This window comes from Dipodomys merriami, unplaced genomic scaffold (assembly GCF_024711535.1).
Source record: "Dipodomys merriami isolate MVZ:Mamm:240054 unplaced genomic scaffold, mDipMer1.0.p SCAF_15, whole genome shotgun sequence".
NCBI lineage: Eukaryota > Metazoa > Chordata > Mammalia > Rodentia > Heteromyidae > Dipodomys > Dipodomys merriami.
This window is the reverse complement of record NW_027202826.1, coordinates 24,601,303-24,626,960: the sequence shown is the minus strand read 5'-3', so window position 1 is coordinate 24,626,960 and position 25,658 is coordinate 24,601,303. Positions and strand designations below refer to the sequence as shown.

The following is a 25,658-nucleotide window of genomic DNA, read 5'->3' as shown; positions in this document are numbered from 1 at the left end:
TTATAAATAAGCTCTCTTTGAGCCTTGAGGTGTTTGTTTGTTTGTTTTTAAATCTGTAAGTTTGTCTCAGAAGATTGACATAAAGAGCCAGGAGCTGAGGGTCACACCTGTAATTGTAGCTACTCAGGAGGCTGAGATACAAAGATCATAATTTGAAGCCAGCCTGGGATGGAAGGTCTGTGATACTCTTAACCCCAGTGAACCAGTAAAATGCTTGGAGAGGAGGTTTGGTACAAGTGGTAGAGTACCAGCCTTGAGTGAAAAAAGCCAATCCAGAGTGTGAAACTTTGAGTTCAAGCCCAGTACCAGCACCCAAGAAAAGAGGATGCATGAGATACAGTTAAACACCACCCAAGTCATCTACGTACCCAGGTTTGGGGTCTTGCTCTTTTGAAATTAATGAGAGGAGGAACTCCTGAAGCCAACTGGCTGGCAGTTCTAGGCTGCTGTGAGCCCACTGCTAGTTTTTAGCATTTTTGTTATTGTTGGTGGTGGTGGTGGTGGTGATTGTGGAACTTGAACTCAGGGCAAGAGTACTTTGCCTGAGCTCTTTCACTTGAGGCTAGCACTCTACCACTTTGAACCACAGTTCTATGTCTGGTCTCCTGGTGGATAATTGGATATAAGAGTCTCATGGATCTTCCTACCAGCTTAGCTTTGAACCATGATCTTCAGATCTCAGATTACTGAATAGCTAGGATTACAGGTGTGAGACACTGACACCTGTCTTTTTTTGGGGGTGGGGGTCAGTTGTGGGGTTTGAACTCTGGGCTTGGGCACTGTCCCTGCGCTCTTCAATTCAAGGCGAGCACTCTACCACCTGAGCCACAGCACCACTTCCGGTTTTCTGAGTGGTTTATTGGACATAAGAGTTTCATGGACTTTCCTGTCCCGGCTGGCTTTGAACCTCTATCCTCAGATCTCAGCCTCCTCAGTAGCTAAGATTACAGGCATGAGCCACTGGCACCTGTGTTCTGTTTTTAAAGCAAGGTATTGCTCTTTATGCCCAAGCTGGCCTCGAGCTGAAGGTCCACCTGCCTCTGCCCCCCAGGTAACTAACTGATCATTTGCTCTTAAGAAAAAACAAAGACAAAAAATTGGATTTAAAATTTTAATTTAGACAGACCTAAATATAAGGTAAAAGGAATGTATAAAACCTTAGGGCTAATCTGTCCACTGAGAATGCCCACTCTTGTTTCCGTGGAAGGTGAATTGGATGCACTTCTGATTGAATTGCACCTCTGCTTTTCAACTTTGCCCCAGATAAAATGAGTCACAGGGGCAAGGTTATGAAGCAGCAGCCATAAAGGGAGATTGGGAGAAGCAAGCCGCCAGTCATCCGGGTCACTGTTCAAACAAGGAGACATCAATCCTGCTTCATCGTTACCACTTCCCTGGTTCCTGAAAGAAGTTGAAATTTATTCTTAGGAACCCCAACAAATAAAGCTCTCTTGTTTCCTAGTTATCAAAGGAAACAAAAGGACTTAGTTTTAAGATATTTATTGACACACATATACCTGTATCAGAACCATAAAGTTTCCAGAGTTTGCATGCTTCCCCTGACAGCCTTTGCTGTGTGGCATTTAATACCATGGTACTTCGGATCTTCCTGCAAGAAAGAAGAAGGGGAGCTACTCTGTGTTTATGAATTCTACAGCCCTTTAACAGACAGCCCCAGAAGTTATCTGGAACATTCTATACTAAGGTTTTCTGTTCAGGCTTCCATTTCCTCAGTTTCCCATCCTTTTCTCCCTTCCCTACCTTCCTCCTTTTTGAGGAGACCAGTGGATGTGGTGTGGTTGTTATTACTTCTGATTTTGTTAATTTAGCTGGACATAGCAGCTTTCCAAAGAAATGAACGTTCAAGCAAATACAAAATGTGATCGGAAACTCATAAGCTCAGGGCTGAACCTGAGTCAGCTCTTGGGAGGTTAATGCTCAGGGCGGTAACCGGATGCAGCTAGTATTGCTATGGATGGGATCGAGGAATTCTGCATGAATATAATATTCATAAAGGGGTGGGAATCTGAATGCCAGGCCCTTAAGTTTATGAAGAGGTACTAATTTTCTCCTCATTTTGGTAGCTGTATCTGTCAAGTCACTTGCATATATACCTAGTCCTAGCTTTATGGTTAGGATATAGTTTCTTTATTGCTATTTAAGTGTCTTAAGTTTTATTGAATGCAGAGTGAATGAACATTTTACTAAAAACAACCCTATAGTTATGGGAATTCTACTCAGAAGAACTTTCAGCCTGGCCTTAGGCACTTGATAAGCATGAAATGTCAGGTATTTTAACAATTGCTAGTTTGGATGATTCCTAGTTCCAGAGACAAGATTGGAAATATCACAATCTATCAAAGGTGGAGTTGCACCAGGCTTCTTGGTAGCTGACACCTGTAATCTTAGCTAATCCCGGAGGATCACAGTTCAAAGACAGTTTGGGCAAAATGTTAACAAGTGCTCATCTCAACCAATAGCTCGGTATAATGGATCAAAGCTTGTTGTCTCAGCTATATGGAAAATGTTACTAGGAGGACTGAAGTCAGCCATTGAGCTATAAACTGAAGACTCCCTCAAAATAATTAAAGCAAAAAGGCTGAGGTGTAGCTACATAGTAAAACACTTGCCTAGAAAGCAGAAGGCCCTGAGTTCCAACCTCAGGAATGCAAATATATATGTATATATAGGTATATAGGTACATATGAATGAAGTAGGACCTTGAGAAAAATACCAGGAAAATTTGAGATAGAGACTAATGCCAGAATTTCAAATATGTAGAATCCTAAGGGACAGAGAACCAAGAATGTGTAGAATACATTTTTCTGGTCAGTTTCTTCTCTGTTTATATATGTACAATCTTTGTTGTTGGTCATGGGGCTTGAACTCAGGGCCTAGGATCTGGATACTGCTCTACCACTTTGAGCCACAGCTCCACTTCCGGTTTTCTGGTGGTTCATTGGAGATAAGATGCCTCACAGATTTTCTTGCCCAGGCTGGCTTTGAACCATGATCCTCAGATCTCAGCCTCCCCAGTAGCTAGGATTACAGATGTGAGCCACCAGCACCCAGCATATGTGCAGTTTTAACTGGATGTCATCATTGAAGCCCCAACCAGTGTCCAGTTTAGAAGCAGAGTGCTTGTTTTGATGGAGTCTCTCAGGTTGAACATCTAACTGAAGTTCTTGCAATGTTAATGAGGGTAGGGAGGGGTCAGCCCCTTGTGAGCCTCCTACTATATTACCTCCCGGCTTCTCTTCTTTCTGGTTCTTAGATTTTTGAAGCTCTGTTCATCTTAGCATCTGTCTAAGTTCTCAAATGTCTGTTGGCTGAGCACTGGATCAAACCAGTCTTGAGACTAAGAAAATTACATACTTGTCCTTTGCACTCCCCAGAGACCTGGAGAATTACAATTCCTGTTTGTTGATTCATGTTTGGCTGTTGTTTGTTTGTTTATTGTTCTGGTACTGGGGCTTGAACTCAGGACCAGACCTCTCTCCCTTACCATTTTCCCCCCCCTCTACCATTTGAGCCCACAGCTCTACTTTTGGCCTTTTGCTTGTTCATTGCAGATAAGAGTCACAAGAAATTTTCTGCCTAGGCTATGTTTGAACCGTGATCCTCAGATCTCAGCCTCCTGAGTAGCTAGGATTATAGTAGGCCACCAGCACCTGTCAGTGTTGTGGTTGTTGTTAATAGACGCTCTGAATTAAATGTATGAATGTAGATATTCAGTCAGTGGTCTGGAGCTCTGGCTTTTTTTTGTGCACATACACTGTATTCATGTAGATTTCTGGCTGATAGTTCTAAAAATACTCATCATGTTTATAAAAGGGGAGGTTTTGTGTCCCAGAGGAAAAAGAGGTTGCTTCTGTGTCCTAAAGTGAACTCAGGATTGGGAAATCCCAGGATCCATTTTGATCAATCTAAACAAACCCATTTGACTAGTTCAGATGAAAAATAATCCCACCACAATCTCCTCAGGTATTTCTGCCAACTGCAGAACCACTGAAACATGGCATCTTCTGGTGGGAATTCTGCCTTCTCTCTTTGCATATCAGAATCCCTGGTAGCTCTTCAGTCATAAATGCTTCCTCATTTCCATTGCAGCATCAGACACATAAACTCTGCACGTGGTTGAAGCATTCATGAGTCGGAGGCTGATTTACCTGTGAAGGGTTCTGTTATATTTAAACAACAGAACAAGTGCACACAGGCGTTTTGCTTAGGAGTGGAGTTAGACCACAAGCTGCTAATGATCTTCACACTGGGTTAAACTTCACATCTGTACTTACCTATATTTATATACCTACACTCACACACACAAACATACACTTTATAGAACTCTGTTGTCTGATATTCTCAAACAGTTGCAAGTCATGTGCATATTAAATAACCTGAAAATCCCAGACCCTGCCAGGTGGCTTGTGTCTCTGTTCACTTTTGTACAGTGATAGCAACCTTTGGCCTGCATGACAGGTTTTACTTCAAGTAAATTATTTAGTTCCTGCTTGGGTGGGTGATGGTTCACTCTCCGTTTGGTTTGGTTTGCATATGGCATATGATTGTGGTACTTTAACCTCCAGCCCTTTCTGCTTTAGTTTTCAGGTAGGGTCTTTTCTTGTCCAGGCAAGACCTGGACTGTGATCCTCCTAATTTTATGCCTCATACAAACCGCGAATCCTACCAGTCTCCATTTCCATATAGAATGGTTTGACGGTTCCCACTTGTCCTGTCTTTTCCTAGAAAGTTGCCTTTTCTTGGACTACTGTGTTGGTTCTATTTTAACATCCTGGGCTTGTTTTTAATACTTGTAGTCACCTTTAGCTAGGTGAGAATTGTTATGACCAAAAGGCCCAGGAAATAGGTGTGGATGTTTGATTCTGTTTTTTGGTCTTTCTGTTGTCTCTCATTGGTCAGGCAGAATCATGTTTTTAATGTCAGTCTATGCTTTATGATCATAGCTTGCTAGTTGTCACCCCTGCCATTCAATCACCATAGACCTGGATATTCTTTCACAACAGCTTAGCCTGTTACCTTCAAAGAAGTTTGAACAGAGCATGGATTAAGGTTAGGTGAGGCTGGAGAGGTCAAAATCAACGAGTAGAACTTTGGTTACAGATGAGGTGTTCCTTGTTTCACTCCATTAAAGTCCAAAACCTCCTGAGCAGAGAAAGCAGCTCTATGATAGTACTTTGAAATAAGCTCGTGACAGCTTTATTTTGTTGTTCCGCTCAAGGCTGTTGCTCTACACATTGAACCACAGCACCATTTTGGCTTTCTGCTGCTTAATTGGAGATAAGTCTGGATTTTTTTTTCTACCTGGGCTGACTTCAAACTTTCATCTTTAGATCTCAGCCTCTTGAGTAACTAGTATTACAGGAATGTGCTGCCAGTGCTTGGCTTACTTCTCTGTTTTTCAAAGAGAAGCAAATACTCAGATTTTGTTACTGTTGTTGTTGGTTTTGAGACACCATTGAACTTCACCTCAAACTTCTGATCCTCCTACCTTCATTTCCAAATGCTGAGATCAGAGACAGGGACTACCACACCTTTGTGCTGGTTTATTTATTTCACTTTATTTTATTGTTATTATAAGGGTAATGTACAAAGCCGTGTGCTGGTAGTTCACACCTGCAATCCTAGCTACTCAGAAGGCTGAGATCTGAGGATCATGGTGATTCAAAGTCTTCCAGACAGTAAAGTTTATGAGACTCTTATCTCTAGTTAACCACCAGAAAATTGAAAGTAGAGCTGTGGCTCAAACTGTTAGAGCACTAGCCTTGAGCAAAAAACCGTCTAGGCCCTGAGGTCAAGCCCCACAACCTACCAAAATCAAAAACCAAGTGATGTGCAGAGGGGTTCCAGTTGCATAAATCAGGTAAAGAGTACCTTTCTTTGTGGCCAGTACCACCCCTTCCTTTACTCTCTCTTACTTCTTTCCTCCTATCCCCATCCACAAGTTGAACAGTTCATTTTCTGATAAATACTTCATGAATTTATTTTTGAGACAGTATTTCACTTATAAAGCCTGGGTTTTTCCTCTCAACCTACTGAGTGCTGGGATTACAAGCGTGTACTATCACGCCCAGCAAAAACCCAATTATATCTTATCTTTGAAATTATATTTTCAGCTTTGAAACATTTTAATGTGTCTGCTTGATAGCACCCTAAAATTGGAGCCAAGTTATAATGTATGTAGTGCAATCACTCAGCTGAAAATCACCAACTTGATCTCTACTCCCTGAAGTCCTGGAGTAATAGGCTTCCCTTTTCTAAATTAGAAGTAAGCAAATGCTGGAGAATGTTCTTTCTCAAATAAAAATCACTTCATTTCTTTCTTTTTCTTTTTTTAGATTAGAAGTCATGTTTTATTCATTTTCATTTGCTTTAAAAAAAATAGCGTTTCTGTGGCTGGTGCCATTACACTAAGCGTCCTTCCTTGTGCATTTAGAGCAATGGGATTAGAAAGTCACATATCCTCTTCCCCCGGCCCACTTGTGAAGAAAATGGAGAAGAAACGGTTTCCCAGCCTTGTCAAGAATTGTTCCACTTTGCTTGTAATGTGGACTTGGGAATAGATTGCCAGAGAAGCACAATTCATGTGCTTGTAGAAAATAAAACTCTTGTCTAATTGAAAAAGACCCTTGGTGGTTTCTTAATGACCCAGCCTTTGTTGTATTATATTTTATTTTTTGTTATTATTATTGACGTACTAAGGATTCAGGGAATAATATACACAGGGAATAATATACACATTCTTAGGAGGAAAGATTTAGTAAGTTCATCTCCAGTCTTGGGTTACTATAAAGCTGTTGGAATTTGAGCTTGTGCCATGGATGCACTCTCTCTCTCTCGTCCTCCCCCTGCCCCTCCCTCCCACTGCTGCTGCTCAGTGCTGAGCCATTTTTTGCTGGCCCCTGAGACCTCTCTGACAATATATTGGGGAGGGTGGCAGGCCTGTCACTACACAAGTGTTTTCTGTGTCTTTGCCAGACCCACCTCTTCTTTCTAGAAGAAACAAGCAAGTCAACATGCCTGTCTCCTTCCAAAAATCTCCTGGCACAAACAAATACCTTTTTTGGGGGAAAAATAGTTATATAAATTCCACATGTAAGTGGTTGACAATTTTTGAAAGTCAGAAATTGTGATAAAGTATAGTAGGAAGCTGGAAAAAAGTGATCAGAAAAGCGACAATTGTGGAAAACACCCAAGAATATATAGATCATATATATATATATATATAATATAGATAGATAGATAGATTATATAGAATATATGTACTATAGGATGTGTAGAATGCTAGATAGGAATACAATGGAGGGAGCCAGGCACCGGTGGCTCACACCTGTAATCTTAGCTACTCAGGAGGCTGAAATATCTAAGGCTCCTGGTTCAAAGCCAGCTCCAGCAGGAAAGTCCGTAAGACTCGTATCTCCAGTGAACTAGACTCAGACCTCCAATGAACTGCCAGAAAACTGGCAGTGGCACTGTGGCTCAAAGTGGTAAAGTGCTAGCCTTGAGCGAAAAAGCTCAGGAGCAGCTCCCAGGCCCTGAGTTCAAGTCCCACAACTGACCACAAAGAAAAACAAAGAATACAATGAAGTAGCTATGAGGACCAGCTCTTAGGTTAAAATACACATTGTCTCTTAAGATCTCTGTATCTGATTACACCCTGTTCCAACATTTCTTAACTCTGTTTCTGGCCTGCAGTACTTAGAACAAAAAGCATCTGGAATATTATAATTGCTCAGTTTTTAAAAGTTAGTAGGTTGCTGGGTGTGGTTACGCACACATGTAGTTCCAGGACTCAGAAGATGGAGACCAGACCAAGAGAGTTGCCAGATAACTTCGGCTTAGCTATGCCTTAGAATAATCAAAGCAAAGAGCTGCAACCTCATAGCAAAGCACTTGTCTAGAACGTTAAAGATCCCACATTTGATCATCAGCACTATTTAAGAACAATTATTTGGTTAGATCCAAACATAATCTATTTTGTGACCTAGAGCATTACCCACCTGGCGTTCTTAGTCAGATCTCAACTGAGTGTCTCTAATGGAGCTAGAACTTTCTCTATGAGGAACCATGTTGTGCTAAGTAAATACTGTTTAGCTGTTAAAGCTTCTAGAATTCCTCAGGATGTCTTTAAAAATGCTTTAGACTCAGGGCCAAGCATGGTGGATGGAGTCCACCTGTAATCCCTGCTATGCAGCAGGGATTAAGCGGGAGGTTGGTCTTGAGCCAGCATTCAAACCCTGTTCGAAAAATAAGCCAAGCCCCTAGGGCTGGAGATGTGTCTAAAGTGATGGAGCACTTCCTAGTGAGCAGCAGGCCCTGAGTTAGAAACCCAGGGGACCTCCCCCTTAATAAAAGAAAAATATTTTAGATTCAACAAGGTATCTTTAAGGAAAACCTGCCCCCCCCTTTTAGCAGTAATGGAGAATAACACATCAGGCTAGCTGGGTGCTCAGACAGAGCCACTCGCCTCTCTTTGTCTTAATTTGTGTATAGGCTCTAACTTTTCCTGGGCTGAGCTCATACCACTAAGGAGCTGGAATTACAGGCATGCATCACCATGCCCCCCATATATTTTCTTTGCTTGTTTACTTTCAAAATTTTCTTCAGGCAGAAAACTTATCTTTGAGTAAAGACCATTGATACTCTACTGTGTGTGTGTGTGTGTGTGCGTGTGCGTGTGCGTGTGCGTGTGCGTCTGCGTTTTGAAGCAGATCCATGCAAACCAGCTGGCCTTGGACTCCACATTTTGCTGTCTCTTCTGAGTGCTAGGATTACAGGTGCATGCCGCCACACCTGATTACTCTCAAATCCTGGTACTCAGTAAGTAAATTGGTCTTGACAAATGAGCAAAGCAGTAAGTGCAGGCAGAAGTTCAGGTTCACTGTAAGCATGGGTGCCCAGAGCCTGTGTGTGTCAGTGTGAATAAAGTCAAGGACATGTTCCTTGTACTTCCCACCATGCTCCACCTTTGGGGAGCATGAGAAGACATAATGACCTTATGACTTTCAGAGGAATGGTGAGTTAGACACTCTTCTTTGTTGCTAAGCAGTTTATCTACCATTTGATGAACAGGATGTCATGAGCACTTTGATTTTTGAGTCTTGTTTTGGAATGCATGATTTAAAAAATGCCAGCAGCTGACCTAAGTGATATCCCAGGAGTCTCCTGATATGCAAATGAGGAAGACACCATCCTTGTGTGCCTCAACCCAGTAATATAAAGACTGAGAAGCAGCAGAGTCCCTGTTGAGTGCCAGCTGAGCTGCTAATTCACTTGTTTTCTGACAGAGCTGAAGAGTCTCTCCCCCACCCCCCATAGTTATTTCTGTTGCTTTGAAACATGTAAATAAAGACTGCAAAGGAAATTTTAAAAAGTCTTCCCAGGAAATGATGGAAATAAATACAAAGATAAAAATCTCCTAAAGCATGAAGATGAAAGGTTTCTGAGCCAGCCAGGACACTGTCTGACAGGTTTGGCTGTTCCTTTGTAGAAACTGATGACAGGCGTAGCTTCCTGTTGAACTCGTTTAGCTTCGTGGGTCCTCAAAGAGGACAGAGCACCTTCCAACAGGACAGGGGAGCCAAGGCCCACGGGGAGCTAGTAAGCCTAATGAGTTGCTTTCTTAGATTTAGAAAACAGTGCAATAGATTCTGCGTGCTCGCAGTTTATAATCCTGACTACTTAGGAGTCTAAAATCTGGAAGATTGGGGTCTGAAGCCAGCCCAGGCAAGAAAGCATCTGAGAGACTATTTCTAATTAAGAAGCAAAAAAGTCATATGGGAGGCAAGGCTCAAGTGGCAGAGAGCCAGCTGTGAGCAAGAAAACCAAGAGACAGTGATAGGCCTTGAGTTCAGCTGGGCCATAGAATTTCTTGTTGCCATTAGCAGGCTTCATTGTGTCAGCTCCTATTTGTTTTACCACTTCAGAATTTACCTAAAGTGGAGCTATTTCCCATGTTAAGATGTGTCTGTCATGCACACTTTCTTTGCTAACAGATTTGACATACTTCCTTAGATTATGAGATTGCCCCATGTGGACTTTGGCAAAGCCGAGAGTAGATGTTGAGAACAATGGTTTTCTTCTGGATTAGGATTGGCTTTCCTGAAATTACCCTGTTCTATAGAACTGGTAATGGATTAGAGAGAGACTAGAATAATGGAATTCTACCTCCAGAAAAATTAACTCAGTATTGGATTGGGAAAGTTAAGGGGGTCTTGGTAGTAACTAGGAAGTCTGGTTCTATTAATTTCAGGTTATCTTCTTTTTCGGGAGAGGGAGAGCTCAGGTCCTGGGTGCTTTCCATTAGCTGTTTTGCTCAAGGCTGGTGATCTGCCACTTAAGACAAACACACTTCTACTTCCAGCTTTTTGGTGGCCTATTAGAGATAAGAGTCTCACAAGTCTAGCACTGGTGGCTCATGCCTGTAATCCTAGCTACTCAGGAGGCTGAGATCGGAGGTTTGTGGTTCAAAGCCAACCTGGGCAGGATTGTTTCTTATACCCAGTTAACACCTAGAAAACCAGAAGTAGAACTTTGGCTCAAAGTGGTAGAGTGCTAGCTTTGAGCAAAAGAACTCATGGACAGACCCCCCAGGTCCCGAGTCCAAGCCCCACAACTAACCAAAAAAATAAAAATTAACAAAAAGACAAGTCTCACAGACTTTGCCGCCAAGGCTGGCTTCAAATAGTAATCCTCAGCTCTCAGCCTCCTGAGTAGCTAGGATTACAGGAATGAGCCACTGCCCCCTGGCTGGCGATGCATTTTTAAGATGCAATTCTATATGACCTTTGTTGCCAGACCACATTGTAGCAGACCAACAGTTCTTAGAAATTTGATCTACCAGCCTTCACAGATGCATGGTCCATTGCAGTCAGAAGAGAAACAAATTCTAGATATTGAAGGGATTCATTGAGGCCCAAGTTGGTTGTTTAACCTTGTTTTTATTTTCAGTTGAATACTGATTTGCAGAGGAACTCTTCCTCTACTACTCTGTGCTTGGAGCAATTTGTCCTGACATTTTTAAGACGACCCCCCCTTTCCCCCCCCCCCCCCCCCCGGGCCAGAGTCCACTCTCCTAAGTCTGTATCACATTTCAGCAAACACGCTGTGCAGTTGCTCTCCAGATGTCTCTTTTCTTAATCTCTTTCTCAACTTTCCTCTTGGCACGAGTGGCATTTTGTAGTTGAAAGCTACGAGATGCAGCCTCTTCGGTCTCTGCACACTAGTACCACAAGTCAAATTTGTCACTGGGAAAACCAATACGAATTCCAAATCCAAGAGGCGAGATCATCTTGCCAGATCATTCTTGAAGTGAAAAACCAATGATTGAGGTGACTGGAGAAGAGGTTATTGGCCAAACTTTGAGATTCCTCCAAAAGAATATGTTTAAAAAAAAAAAATAGACCGAGCACCGGTGGCTCACACCTGTAATCCTAGCTATTCAGGAGGCTGATATCCTGAGGCTCATGATTCAAAGCCAGCCCAGGCAGGAAAGTCCATGAGGCTCTTATCTCCAATAAACCACTAGAAAACCGGAAGTGGTGCTGTGGCTCAAGCGGTTGAGTACTTGCCTTGAGCTGAAGAGCGCAGGGACAGCAGGCCCAGAGTTCAAGCCCCACGACCGACCAAAAAAAAAAAAAAAGAAAAAAAGACATTGAGCCAGGTTCAAGTAGCTCATGCCTGTAATCTCACCCCATCTGGAAGCTGAGATCTAAGGATCTGGTTTCAAAGCCAGCCCCAGGCAGACAAATCCAAGAGATTCTTTTTTCCAGTTAACTAGCAAAAAGCGGGGCTGGGAAGGTGGCTCAGTGGTAGAGCGCTTGCCTTGCATGCCTGAGGCCCTGGGTTTGATTCCTCAGCACCACATAAGCAAAAAGAAAAAAGCTGGAAGTGGCGCTGTGGCTCAAGTGGTAGAGCGCTAGCCTTGAGCTAAAGAGCTGAGGGACAGCGCCCAGGCCCAAAGTTCAGGCCCCACGACCGGACCAAAAACAAAAAACAAAAAAAAAAAACTAGCAAAAAGCCAGAAGCAGACCTATGGCTCAAGTGGTAGACTGCCAATCTTGAGTGAACAAAAAAGCAGTGTCTAGTCCCTGAGTTCAAGCCCCAGTACTGGCACCAAAAAAAACCCAAAAAACCCAAAACTCCAAACAGACAAACACCCCCCCCCAAAAAAAAAAAACAACTGATCATAGACATTTGCATGCAAACTTAGTACCTAGTTCACAGTAAGTATGAAGTCAAGTTCAGGTATCACTGATTCTTTTTTTCTTGGGTCTGGTTGGGGGGTGAACTCTGGGCCTGGGCGCTGTCCCTCAGCTCTTCAGCTCAAGGCTAGCGCTCTACCACTTGAGCCACAGCGCCACTTCCAGCTTTTTTCTTTTTACTTATGTGGCGCTGAGGAATCGAGCCCAGGGCCTCATGCATGCAAGGCAAGCACTCTACCACTGAGCCACCTTCCCAGCCCCATCACTGATACTTTTAAAGTATGCCTTCACAAGTAGCTTTGAGGTAATTCTGTGACTGTGATGACTGTCCTCTTGCATTCTCCACTGTTTATTGTTTTGGTTTTTATTTTTTATTTTTTTTATTTTTGGTAGAAGGAGGCTAGCGTTAGGTCTCACAAGTGAGGAACAGACAGGAATGGCTAGTGTCTATATGGGGCATCTCTGCACAATGCAGAAGACAATGCCATCCAACACTACTTAGGCTAGTCATGCAGTGGCAGTCCCCAGAGGTATTCCCATGGCATAATCCTTCCTAGCTGCTCACCTTACTCTGCACAGCAAAAAAAGGATGCAGATATGGTATTAAGGGATTAGACATGGGGAGATCATTATTCTGGGTTTGGTGGATCCAGTGTACTATTCCCTGGTATCTTTACAAATGGAGAAGGTTTCTAGGTAGTGTTTGTGGATTATGTGTGGGCCTTTACCTGGTTGGAAAGAGGCTCTGATTTAGAGAGGCAGCATGACCACAAACCAGAGGTTAGAGCAATGTGAAAATGGCCTTTAGTATTGGAGAAAGAAGGAAATAGATTCTACCTCCAGCCTTGGAAAGGCATTCGGCCCTGGTGACACTTTCTAAGACTCATTTGCAGTCTTCTAGATCCCAAATTGTATAAAAGAAAGACATGCTATTATAAAACACTAATTCTTCCTGAGAGTTCGTACAACATGGCTTAGAAATTAATACGATCCAATTCATCCTTTATCTGTGTGTGTGTGTGTGGGGGGGGTGTTCTGGAACTCAGAGCCTGGGCATTGTTCCTTAGCCTTTTCTGCTCTAGGCTGGTACTCTACTGTTTGAGCCACATCTCCACTTCTGGCTTTTTTTTTTTTTGGTTAATTGGAGATAAAAGTTTCATGGACTTTACTGCTGCCTGGGCTGGCTTTGAACCATGAACCTCAGCTCTCAGCCTCCTGAGTAGCTAGGATTACAGGCATAAGCGACTGGAATCCCACTAATTTTAATATTTAACTTTTTCTTATAAGGGAAAATAAACCTTTTGTGGCGCATTACTTGAGGGCTTTGCAGTTGCTAAGCAGGCATTCAACTGTTGAACCATACCTCCATTTTTTTTGCACTGGTTATTTTGAGATATAGTCTCACTTTTTGCCTTTGCCCATACTTAGATGGAAATCCAGCTATTTTAGACTTCCGGTAGTAGCAGGGGTTGACTGCCATCCACACCCAGCTTCTTCTTTTGAGATGGAGCCTTGGGAACTTTCTGGTTTGGATTGACTGGAGTGGTCTTCCCAATTGCAGTCTCACACTAAGCCAGGATGACGGGTGAGCCTTCCATGCCCAACTTGAGGAAAAGCTTTTAATTAATACCTAAATCTGTTCCTGGCATTGAGAACACCCAGTTTTCTAATCACTTTTAAGTAGTGATTAGTAATTGTGCAGGATAAAAGCTGACATTGTGACATTCAGCATGCAAACTTTGAAAGACCAATATGGGTGATGACAATGTCTTGGGAGTAAATATTGTTGGCCTTTTTAAAACTTTTATTTATTTAGTTATATTTATTTATTTATTTTGCCGGTCGTGGGGCCTGAACTCTGGGCCTGGGCGCTGTCCCTCAGCTCTTCAGCTCAAGGCTAGTGCTCTACCACTTGAGCCACAGCGCCACTTCCGGCTTTTTTTTTTTTTGGCTTACGTGGTGCTGAGGGATCGAACCCAGGGCCTCATGCATGCAAGGCAAGCGCTCTACCACTGAGCCACCTTCCCAGCCCCTTTACTTTTATTTTAAGTAAGGTTTCTTCTTGTCATGTGCCAGTTTTTACTCCATCTTCAGGCCAAATGTAGGTTTGATTTTATTGATTAAAAACGCACCTAGCTATATCAAGAGATCATATCACTTCTAAGTGACTTTTCTTAATTCAAAAGCCAATCCAGAAATAGCATCTGGGTATATTTCCTCTTGGCTTCCCCAGTTTTCATTGGAATGTTATATTCAAGGAAAACATTAATGTCAAGAGTATATTTCTTCATCCAAGAATGAACATGTAATCATGAGTTTTTTTTCCTTTAATTTTATTTTCTAGTTTCTTTGTTGTTGTCTCTGAGGCAGTATGCATAAGGTAAAAGCTTATATAAATGAAAGAATCAGAACTAGAATAGAAATGGGTCGTTATACTGATGAACTCTTTGCATAGACAAGGGGTTATGTATAGGCTGGTTATTTTGTGTGGCTGCTATTTTTCTCAGTTTTGATCTAAATCTAAGGGAACTGACTGAATGGGACTTAATCTGATAAACCTGAAGTCCAGTTTCCATTCCATTGGGAATAATCATACCCTTTTAGTAGTCTTCAGTTCTGGTTTTAATCTTCAGCCTTCAATCTGTCTGTAATCTGTGCATCTGTAAAACATGCAAGGTTTCGTGAGTTCTTGAGGACAAGCAACAAACCGATTATTCTGGCTGACTCTGAAGTGGTGTCTGTCTGCCTGTCTGTTAATTCAAATTCATCCTTCTCCTTTGTTAATTCATGTGTTAATTCATAGGAGAAGGATGATTTGAGACCTGTCATCCTTCCTGACCATGAACTAACTAATGAACAACAGATTGATTGTTGAAGCTAATTTCTGCGTTCAGCAGAAAATGAGTGACCCTCAGCTTGAAGTCTTTTTTAAAATTGTTGTTATTTTTATTTTATTTTGGTAGTACTCGGGATTGAACTCAGGGGCTTGTGCTTGCTAGGAAGGCCCTCTAACACTTGAGCCAGGCTCCTAACTCTTTTTGCTTTTCAGTGACTTTTCAGATAGCTTCTCACAAGTTTTGCCCAAGTTTTGTTTTGATTGAATTCCTGCTTTTGCCTCCCACTAACTCAGATTACAAGCATGCCAGAAATCTTTTCAACAAGGAATTCTTAAATTGAGTAGTTTAGAATAGGAAGTTTCCAAAGTCTTTTGTTTTTTTTTTTTTTTGTCGGTCGTGGGGCTTGAACTCTGGGCCTGGGCGCTGTCCCTCAGCTCTTCAGCTCAAGGCGAGCGCTCTACCACTTGAGCTACAGCGCCACTTCCGGTTTTCTGGTGGTTTATTGGAGATAGGAGTCTCACGGTCTCTCCTGCCCGGGCTGGCTTTGAACCGCGATCCTCAGATCTCAGCCTCCTGAGTAGCTAGGATTACAGGCGTGAGCCACCAGCGCCCGGCTCCAAAGTCTTTTGTATTTTCATGGTCAGCAGACTATTGGGGTGAATAAGAAGATAAAAAAAATGTACAACATTGACTTAGACCCATAATTGTACTTTGTACAACTTCAGGCCCGAGATAATTTCACATTCAGGAAAAAAGATCGCTAATGCCTTATTTCTATTAATGTAATAGATTTTAAGAGTATAAAAGATCAAAGTTCAGCATGGTGGCAGAAAGGTTACTCAGTGTTCTTACTTGAAAATCATTTCAGATTTATAATACGCTTTTCTGTGTTAACATCATAATTGCTACATTTTTACCAGTCTTTCCAATGAGCCTTTGGTAGGCAGATATTCTAATGGCAGCAATTCTCAAAGCAAAGCCATTTACTTCTCTCAATATTGTACAGAAACTTGTTCAAAGAAACAGAAAAGCCACATTTTTTTTAATTGTGAAAATACTGTACAGAGGGGTTACAATTACATGGACAAGGTAATGAGTACATTTCTTATCAAGCATTGTAGCCTCCTCCTTTGTTTCCCCTTCCCATGCCACATTTTGAGAGGTCAAATTGGGAGTCTTAATTTAAAGCCCGCTACTGCAAGTAGACTCCTGTCTCAAAGACCTGCAGCCCAGAATTGAGCTTGCAACAAGCTTTTAAAGACAAAAACCACGTGTTTGGAGACCCAAGCCCAATAAAAGCCGACCAGCTAGCAAAGTACTCAAGGGCAAGCAAAACAAACCAAATAGAGCAATACTCAAGGTGAAGCATTCTCTGTAGCAAAGCTTTTCTGGGCTAAACAACCTGATGTCTGCAATTCCACCTGATGTCTGTAATTCAAACAAATGGCCTATCTCATTCACCTCTATGCTTTTTGGAGCTGGGTGAAAAGCCCCCTCCCCACAGCAAGGCATCATGATAGCTGGGAGAGCAAGGCAATGTTACTTAGACCCAGTATCTTATTTCACCAGACAGTAAGTGCAGTGAATTGTGTTATTGATAGAACTACTTCCTGGGTTCTATTTCTTATGAGCTGTTGCAGTCTGCCATGTGCAGGTTAACCTGGCACTACCCAGGAACAAGGCAGTGTGGTTTGGGGGCACTGGGGATGGGGGCCTGTGCAACAGATTACCCCAAGACTTCCCAAGATCCTATTAACAGGGTCTTTATTGATTTTGGGACAGGGGAGTACATGCAGAAATTAAGGTAGCAATCTGTTTGAAGTTACAATTACCAATACAAGTGAAACAATCCTAGGGTGAATGATTTCCTTATCATAGGAAGAGGAGGCAAGCAGCAAATAATTAAAATGTGTATAGGCCTTTATCTACCTCCCAAGGTATAAGAAAATTTGGGTTCTGATTGACTAACATTTCGAGTAGAATCTTGGGTCTTTGTAATGGTACAGGCATTACAGATGGGGCTTTCCATGGATGGATGGATCTTTCTTGAGCCACTCCCAGCTTTCTGAGAGTCAGAAAATGGCATTCCAATCCTCTTTCTTAGACTTCATGACTGGTTATTCACAGATTTCTCACAGCCCTCCTTCTCAGAACTTCAGGTGTCACATGATCACCAGAGTTTAATGTTTACTACAGTGAGTACCCACTAGTGTTACTATGATTAGTATCCATGATGACCAGGAAAGTCTTAATTTGAAGTGCAACATCAGAACCTAAGAAGCCAGATGAGAATATTGAGAGCAATGTTTAAATAAAAGAGAAATCATAAATTGTTTTTCTCAATGCAGAGTGCATTATTATTTTGATTCCACATAGGAAATCAGCCTAATGAAGACCACCACACACACACACATATATTTATGTTTATTTATTTTTAGGAGGTTGTGGGGCTTGAACTCAGGGCCTAGGTACCACTGAGCCTTTTTTTTTTTTTTTTCGTGGCTAACTGGAGATGAGAGTCTCACAGGCTTTCCTGCCCAGGGACTGGCCTCAGGTTTCAGCCTCCAGAGTAGCTCAGATTACAGGAGTGACTCCCCACCCCCAGCACCCAACTGACTCTATTCTTCTTAAGGAAATTAAAAAGAAAAAAAAAAAGCTTTGCAAAAGGAAGAATGGGCTTTAGTTCTTTCTTTGGTTTAGTAGTCTCTTAATATCGTTGGCTTTAACTTTGAAAGTGATCGATCATCTCTCTCTCTTTCTCTCTGTCTTTCAGAGGTACTGAGGATAGAACTTGGTGCTTCACACTTGCAAAACACACACTTTACCACTTGAGTCAGATCTACAGCTCTGATCATATTTGACATACGATCTTACTTTTTACCAGGGCCAGACTGGACTGTGATCCTCCTGTTTTTCTTCCCATCACTGATGTGATGACAGGTGCACACTACCATGTCCAGACTTTCCTGTTGTCCTGAGGGCCTCTCAAACATTTTTACTGTTTTGGAACCACAGTTCTTGCAATATCCGCCTTCTGTGTAGCTAGGAAAACAGGCATGAGCCACCAGCATCCAGCCTCCTGTTCTAGTTTTTGCTATTTCGCTTTTGTTTTTGTTTGTGGGAGTTTTTCCCCTTCTCTGAGATTTCTGTACCTTTTGTCTTGTAAGTTTATCTGTTTGGGGAAGGGTAAGGGCAAACATAGAAATGGTGGGACCACTGGGCACTGGTGGCTCACACTTGTAATCCTAGCTACTCAGGAGGCCGAGCTCTGAGGATCATGGTTTGAAGCCAGCCCAAGCAGGAGAGTCCCCATGAGACTCTTATCTCCAATTCACCACCAGAACACCAAAAGTGGTGCAGTAGCTCAAAGTGGTAGAGCATTGAAAAAGGTGGGACAAAGGGTGAACAAAGGCAGCAGTGATACTAGACACTGTGCTGAAAATGAATTCTACAACTGGTGGGGGAGGGTGTCAGGGAAAATCTGGGAGAAAACAAGGGAAGGGGTGATACTGTTCAAAAAGAAATGTAGGGGCTGGGAAGGTGGCTCAGTGGTAGAGTGCTTGCCTTGCATGCATGAGGCCCTAGGTTCGATTCCTTAGCACCGTATAAGTAGAAAAAGCTGGAAGTGGTGCTGGGGCTCAAGTGGTAGAACACTAGCCTTGAACTGAAGAGCTCAGGGACAGTGCCCAGGCCCAGAGTTCAGGCCCCACGACTGGAAAAAAAAAAAAGGCAGAGTTCTATCACTTGAGCCATGCCTCAGTTCCTTCAAAAAGAAATGTACTCGCTACTGACACATAATTGCAATCCCTCTGTACATCACCTTTACAATAAAAATAAATTTAAAAACAACAAAAACCTTTTGTTTCTGGCAAAGACGAAATATACTTGCTTCTCAAATATGCAGCACTTTAAGATTGAAGCGGACATTTCACTATGTAAGAAAGAAACCCAGTCACTTGGCCCAGTGCTCACTTGTAACCATCAAAATTCTGGAAGTAGAGTTGAGGCTCAAATAGTAGAGCACCAGCCTTAAGCAAAAAAAAAAAAAGTTAAAGGAGACTGCCCAGGCCCCTGAACTCATGTGCCAATTACTAGCACGAAGGAAGGGAAAATAACAAAAAAAAAAAAATGGTATGTGTTAAATATGGGCTTTTGTTTTGCTACATTTTGAGAGCCTTTTCTTGCCAGAAACATTATTTTAGCATGTAACAAGGAAACAACATTCTGTAAGATGTTTTCAAAGGTGGTGTTTTACATTCACACATGTAGACAAGCTGTGGTCTCTACCAAGCCTGTTTTTTTTTAAAGAGGGAAAGATTTTAATGCAAGGGGTAAAGTGGTTAGACTTGGAATCAGTCTTACTAAATGTCACTTTACTTTCATCCTGGCCTACTTCAAGAATAGAATAACTCAAGTATAAAAGAGTGTTTTTCTCACCTTTCATAAAAAAGGAAAAGAAAAGAAAACCTGTGATCTCTAAATTAACATCTGAGGAGGAAGTAAAATGAGAAAGAAGTATTTGCCACCCAACTGTGGCTGAGAAATCACACCTAACTTAGGTTCCTGGGTCAAACATACGGGGCTAGAAAATATCCTTTTCTTTAGATATGGCTTTGTCTCACAATTTCAAAGGTAACTAGTACTTATAGGCATATTTCCATTATTTATAATGAAAATGTTATTTTTGTGTGTGCCAGTACCGGGGCTTGAACTCAGGACCTCTTACTCTTACCCTACCTCTTTGCTAGAGATTTACCACCGAAGCCACCCTTCCACTTTTAGCTTTGTGCTGATGAGTTTGGGATTTGTCTTGCTAGTCTGGCTTCAAACTGGGATCCTCAGATCTCAGCCTCCTGAGTAACTAGGATTTTAGGTGTGAGCCACCTGCACCTGGCACCGAAGAAATTGAATGGCAAATGAACTGGAGGAGAAATATTGCATTAAAACTTTCTATGCACTAGGTAGATAGTAACCAAACCTTTTCTTTTTTCCTTGGTAACTAAATATTTCTACAGTTGGTTGTTTATGAATGGTTCCTATAAATTACGCAATTTAGACACACCATGAGATCGGAAGATGCTCAAGCCACCCTCCTAAGAAGTTCATTAGTAATTAGCCTCTGTTGAAATAATTACCCACCTGTAAGCTTCTTTAGTGTGGCTCTTGGAGCAGTTCAAGATGGCTGTCAGAGATCTTGAGGCAAGTGTTACAGAGGCTCAGACTAAGTACTTGCTTTAATAAAAGCCCACAAATGGAAAACAAAGTGCATTTTATTTAAACACATCCTTACAGAAATGCTCCTGGTAGAGAAATAAACCCAAACCTGAGCCAGACTTGCTCAATTTCTCTAAGAAAAACCATCTTCCACAAAGGTTGGAATAAAATCAGATTAGAGATAAATCCAAATTTCTAAGAAGAAAGTCACTATGGGTTTTTTTTTGATGAATTATAAACTAATTTCTACATTTTGATTTTTTTTTTTTACATTGTTGGTCACAGAAATGTAAATGGTGAGAAAGTTAAGTACAGAGACAACAACCAAAACCAAAACCACCAGTATTTTGTTTATCTTTATTGAGTTGATTACTAACCAGCTCCAAAATCACCATCCTGAGAAATACTTATTAAGTACCGAGGGTTAAAGGCTGAGCTATAATGATGTATAGTTAAGACTTATTAAGCAAGATTAGTTTCTACCATCTAGAATTTTTTAATTATTTGGTAATAAAAATAAATAATTATCTGGTGATCAAGTATTCCTAGCTCTGAATGCTTGCCAGCATATGAAGAATTACTGGGTTATCACTGAAACATGGGGGAAGTAATCCATCCCATTAAATACTAAATAGGCTAGCAGAGTGTCATTAGTCATCCTTACTATCACTGGACATTTAACCAGAGAGATGCCGAAAAGGAAATGCAATTTTAATCCACTTAAATTGCCCAGTTTGCCAAGGAAAATCTTATCTTCTAAGCAAAATGGAAAAGCCATCATATATTCCATCATAAATGATACCTTTTGAAATACTCAGGTGAAGCAAGAGTTGTTGATTCTTATCAGCTTTCTTGATCACTGCCGGAACAATTTTGGGTGGTCTCGACCAAGATACACCATGCTGCTAGTATTCACCCTAAGTGACTAATGTTATTAGGCTCCTATTCCCTCTTTTGTCCAAGAGGGAAATTGGAGTTTGTCTCTGAGGATTCTTGGAATTCTTAAATTCTCTGCCACTATTTGTTGTGGTTGCCTTAGCTCCTGAATAGATGATGATCATGGTGGTGGTGGTGGTGGTGGTGGTGGTGGTGGTGGTGGTGGTGGTGGTGGTGGTGGTGGTGGTGATGATGATGATGATGATGGTGATGGTGTGTGCGTGTGCATGCACATGTGTGACAGCCAATACTGGAGTTTGAACCACACCTCCACTTCTAGCTTTTTGCTGATTAATTGGAGATAAGAGTCTTTTCTGTCTGGGCTGGCTTCAGACTATACTCGCAGCTACCTGAGTAGCTGGGATTATAGACATGAACTACCAGTTCCTAGCTCATAAATAGCAGATGTTTAAAGAAAACCTTTTGGGGTGCTGGGGAGTGTTTTTGTTTTTGTTTTTTCTTTTTTCTTTTTGGCCATGGGACTTGAACTCTGGGCCCAGGAGTTGTCCCTCAGCTCTTCAGCGCAAGGCGAGCACTCTACCACTTGAGCCACAGCACCACTTGCGGTTTTCGAGTAGTTAACTGGAGATAAGAATCTCACAAACGATCCTGCCCAGACTGGCTTCGAACTGTGATCCTCAGATCTCAGCCTCCTGAGTAGCTAGGCTTACAGGCAGGAGCCACCAGAGCCCAGCAAACCTATGGTTTGTGTATGCTAGGCAAGCCCTCCACCACTGAGCTAAGTTCCCATTCCCTATCATTAAAGAAAGTCTTTAAGAACATGGAAATTTTTCACTGTATTTGATTCCAGTGTCTTGCATCTTGTATATACACTTCTCTAATTCGGGGAGGGGAAGGGAAAAAACAAAATGCTTAAATAAGGATACAAGTTGACCCATTGTAACAATGAGATGTACAAGACACTATGTTGAAAACGAACTTTGCTACTTCCGTGTGAGGGGTGGTGGTAGTTGTGGAAGTGGGAAGGGGAAAACAAAGGAGGAGGCAACAATACTCAATAGGAAATGTACTCATTACCTTGCTCATGTAACTGTAACCCCTCTGTACAGCATTTTTAGAATAGAAAAAGTAAAAAAAAATGGAACGATGAAGAGGCTTTGCTGGGAAGTTTCTTAAGAAAAGTACAGGGGGAAAAATCACAGGAAAGATTTTTATTCCTCACTTGATTCTTGGGGTCCATTTCCCCCTTGGTGGCTAGAATGTGAGGAATGTCTACTATTTCATTTAGTTGGCCCATAATTTTGCAAGTATTATAATGACTATAGCCATAACCCAGATCTGAATTACATTGAATAAGAGAAGCTGTGATAAGTAATGATAAGAACTGTTCACAGTGAAGAGGATTTGACTGCTGTGACAGCTGAAGGGTGAAGGGGGCGGGGAGAGTCTTGTTCTCTTCACAGTTGAATGAGGCCCTGTTCAGTTATGCAGACATGGAATTCAGTAGAAGGCATGAAGGAATCCTGAGCAGACAACAAGCCCGGCTACCTCCCTTCCCCCACATTTCTCCTGAAAGTTCTGCACAGGCTTATCTAGGGCTCCTTAACCTCTAAGCTGGTTTCTTCATAAAATCAAGATCACCTTTGCTTTACAAGGTGAGGTGACTGGGAGAATTAAGACCAAGTCTTTCAGTCAGATTTCTACCCAGGAATTGCTCAGTGAGTCAGAACTCTGGGATTGGAGCCACTCAACACCTTTATGAGTTAGTAAAAGGCAATTCTATATGATTTCATATACCATTGTCGACAATAACTTCATTGCCTTTTGTTTTCTAGTGTGTCATCACTTATACAGGAGTTTTGTATGTATGCATATGTTAAAATATAGAATATATATTTATACTTTTTACTTAAGTTTACTTAATTTACTTAACTTTCTGAGCACCTACTGTCACAGAATTGCCACCATTTTCTCCTGCAGAAACTTTAACAGTACAAGACCCTGTTTGTTTGACAGACACACACTAAGGACCAACTTTGTGCTAGGCCTTGGGCCTTGTGTGCTCAGAGAGGCGTTTGCTATAAATTTGCATAGTTATATTGCAAGTAATTATTCAGCATTTGTGCATTGTCCTGCAAGACAGTGCTGGTCAAGTTGGTCACATGCACTTGTTTAAGTAAGAAATTTGCAGCCAGATGCCAGTGGCCCATGCCTGTAATCCTACTCAGGAAGCTAAGATCTGAGGATCATGGTTTAAAGCCAGCCTGGGCAAGAAAGTCTTAAGTCATAATCTGCCGTTAACTAGCAGAAACCCAAAAATGGTGCTGTGGCTCAAAGTGGTAAAGTACTAGCCTTCTAGACACTGAGTGCAAGCCCCATGACCTACTAAAAAAAAAAAAAATGTTCCTGGAAATAAAAAGACTGCTGTGAGTCAGCAATACTTGCCTAGCACCTAGTGAAATAAGCATCTTATCAATAACACCTTTTAAATTATCTTGTTTTGCTTTTGAGTCAGGTACCAGTGGCTCTCCTTATTATAATCCTAGCTACCCAGGAGGCTGAGACCTCCAAGATCAAAGTTCAAAGCCCATTCGGGCACAAAAGCCCTTGAGACTCTTAGCTCCAATTAACCAATAAAAGGCTGGACTGGAGATGTGGCTCAGGTGGTAGAGCCACAAGTAAATAGGCCAAGTTCAAGGGTACCAGCACATATACATTTTTTTCTTTTGATGTTATGATTTGTGACTTATTGTTCAATACTTTTTCCGTTGGCCTAATTCAGTAGGAAAAATGACTGTCTTGTAATGTATGTTCACATATTTATTATCAGACTTCTATTGTACTTTATCAAATACGAGTTCTACAGAAGCCCATTGGTATGTAGGTCTGGCACTGCAAATACTACTATTCTCTTTACTTGACATAGTAACAAACTAACATGTCCTTAGGGACCTGGGCATTTCTGTTTTATTTTGCTTTTGGTGGTAGCAGGACCTTGTGCTCATTACGAGGCACATCCTCTACCCTATGAGCTACTTACCCCTCTAAGTCCTTTTGGCTTTCGTTATTTTTCAGCTAGGGCCTCAGACAATCCCAATCCTCCTAGCTACAGCTAGCTTCCTGTGTAGCTGGAATTTCAGATGTGATCCCTTGTGCCCTACTTGTTGGTTGAGATGGGGGGTCTCCTGGCTTAACCTTCAACCATTATCTTCCTCACCTCTGCCTCCAAGTATCCTAAGTCTCCATGATGTAGGTCCACATCCAGTGCTGGCAAAGAGGGAGACTTATGTGAATGTCGATGTTTCCTGATGAATAAAAGTGAATAAAGCAGATTGCTTTTTTTTTGTTTTGTTTTTTGTTTTTTGTTTTTTGTTACTAGGAAGAAATCATTCCTGTTTTCTGCACTGTATGCTGCCTTTATATTTGGTGGTCGGCACCTAATGAACAAACGGGCAAAGTTTGAACTGAGAAAGCCATTAGTGCTCTGGTCTCTGACCCTCGCTGTCTTCAGGTAAGTTTTTCCTCACTAAATTAAAAAAGAAAAAAAAAAACATCCATTTCCTCTCATTTGCTGAAAGGAGGCAATACCTGAGCATCTCATTTTTGCGTCTCCATTTTGACGGAAATAAATCCACGTCCAAACAGGAAGCCTTCATACGGCCACGTTTGCACGACAACCTTACTGTGCTCTGAGAATCCTCAGGTCTTGTCTCATCCCGTCCAGATTAAACCCGCAGTAATCCCACACACCTGATAGGATGAGACGCATGCATGATTTCTATTATTTTTGTTGTATGAATATAAAGGGGAGGGCTCAGTGGAGAGACACAGGAGGAAATGTCTAAAATCCATTGGAGAGCAATGTTCAAATGCCATGGCTAGTCCTTTAATCCAAAGGGGGCGGTAAGACAGTTGTCCAGACACCTGGAAGGGTCAAGAATTGACCCTGCCAATGCTTTGGCTTTGCATCCCATCAAACACTCTCCATCCTGATTTCCTAAGCAGACCCCCAGGTGGGCGTATGTACCCGCAGCTAGTTCTTTGCTCCTGGCACAACTCAGTTTGAAAGCCATTAGGATCGGGTCTGGTTCCTCCAGGGTTATCTCATCAGGCAGCATGCAGGTACTTTAAGAAGTTCCAAGGAGTCTTGCCCAGCCCTGTAAATATGTGGTGATGTAGCCATCACAAGACAGTCAGTGTCTAGGCAGGTGCCAGAATTTACCTACAGTTCTAATAAAGGCCCCTGCTCTATTTGTGATTTGTTTGTCAAAACAAGCAAATTTATGAAAACACTAAAAGATTCATAGTAGTGTTTTCGGTTATCCATTGATATTTCTCGTATTTGTAGAGTACAGAACTGCTCTACTGTTCCTGGTATCATTAAAAACCTTGTTAACCACTTAATTCTTACTAAGAGGATGAAGCAATTTTTCTTTCAGACTCCTAGGATTTTCACAGCTGTGTTGTGTTGAATCCCTCTATCTGATGG

General features: G+C 41.8%; 1 protein-coding gene across 5 annotated transcripts in view; it reads left to right on the top strand.

The window, feature by feature from the left end:
* Elovl6 (ELOVL fatty acid elongase 6) overlaps positions 1-25,658 on the top strand; it is a 101,694-nt gene that overhangs the window by 47,466 nt on the left and 28,570 nt on the right. For 4 of the 5 annotated variants that reach the window (XM_070022459.1, XM_070022460.1, XM_070022458.1 and 1 more), the window contains exon 3: positions 24,549-24,680. The exons of the other annotated variant lie outside the window; for it this stretch is intronic. In XM_070022459.1, coding sequence (XP_069878560.1) covers positions 24,549-24,680 — 132 coding nt within the window. The remainder of the gene's footprint in view (positions 1-24,548; positions 24,681-25,658) is intronic. 5 annotated transcript variants of the gene reach the window in all.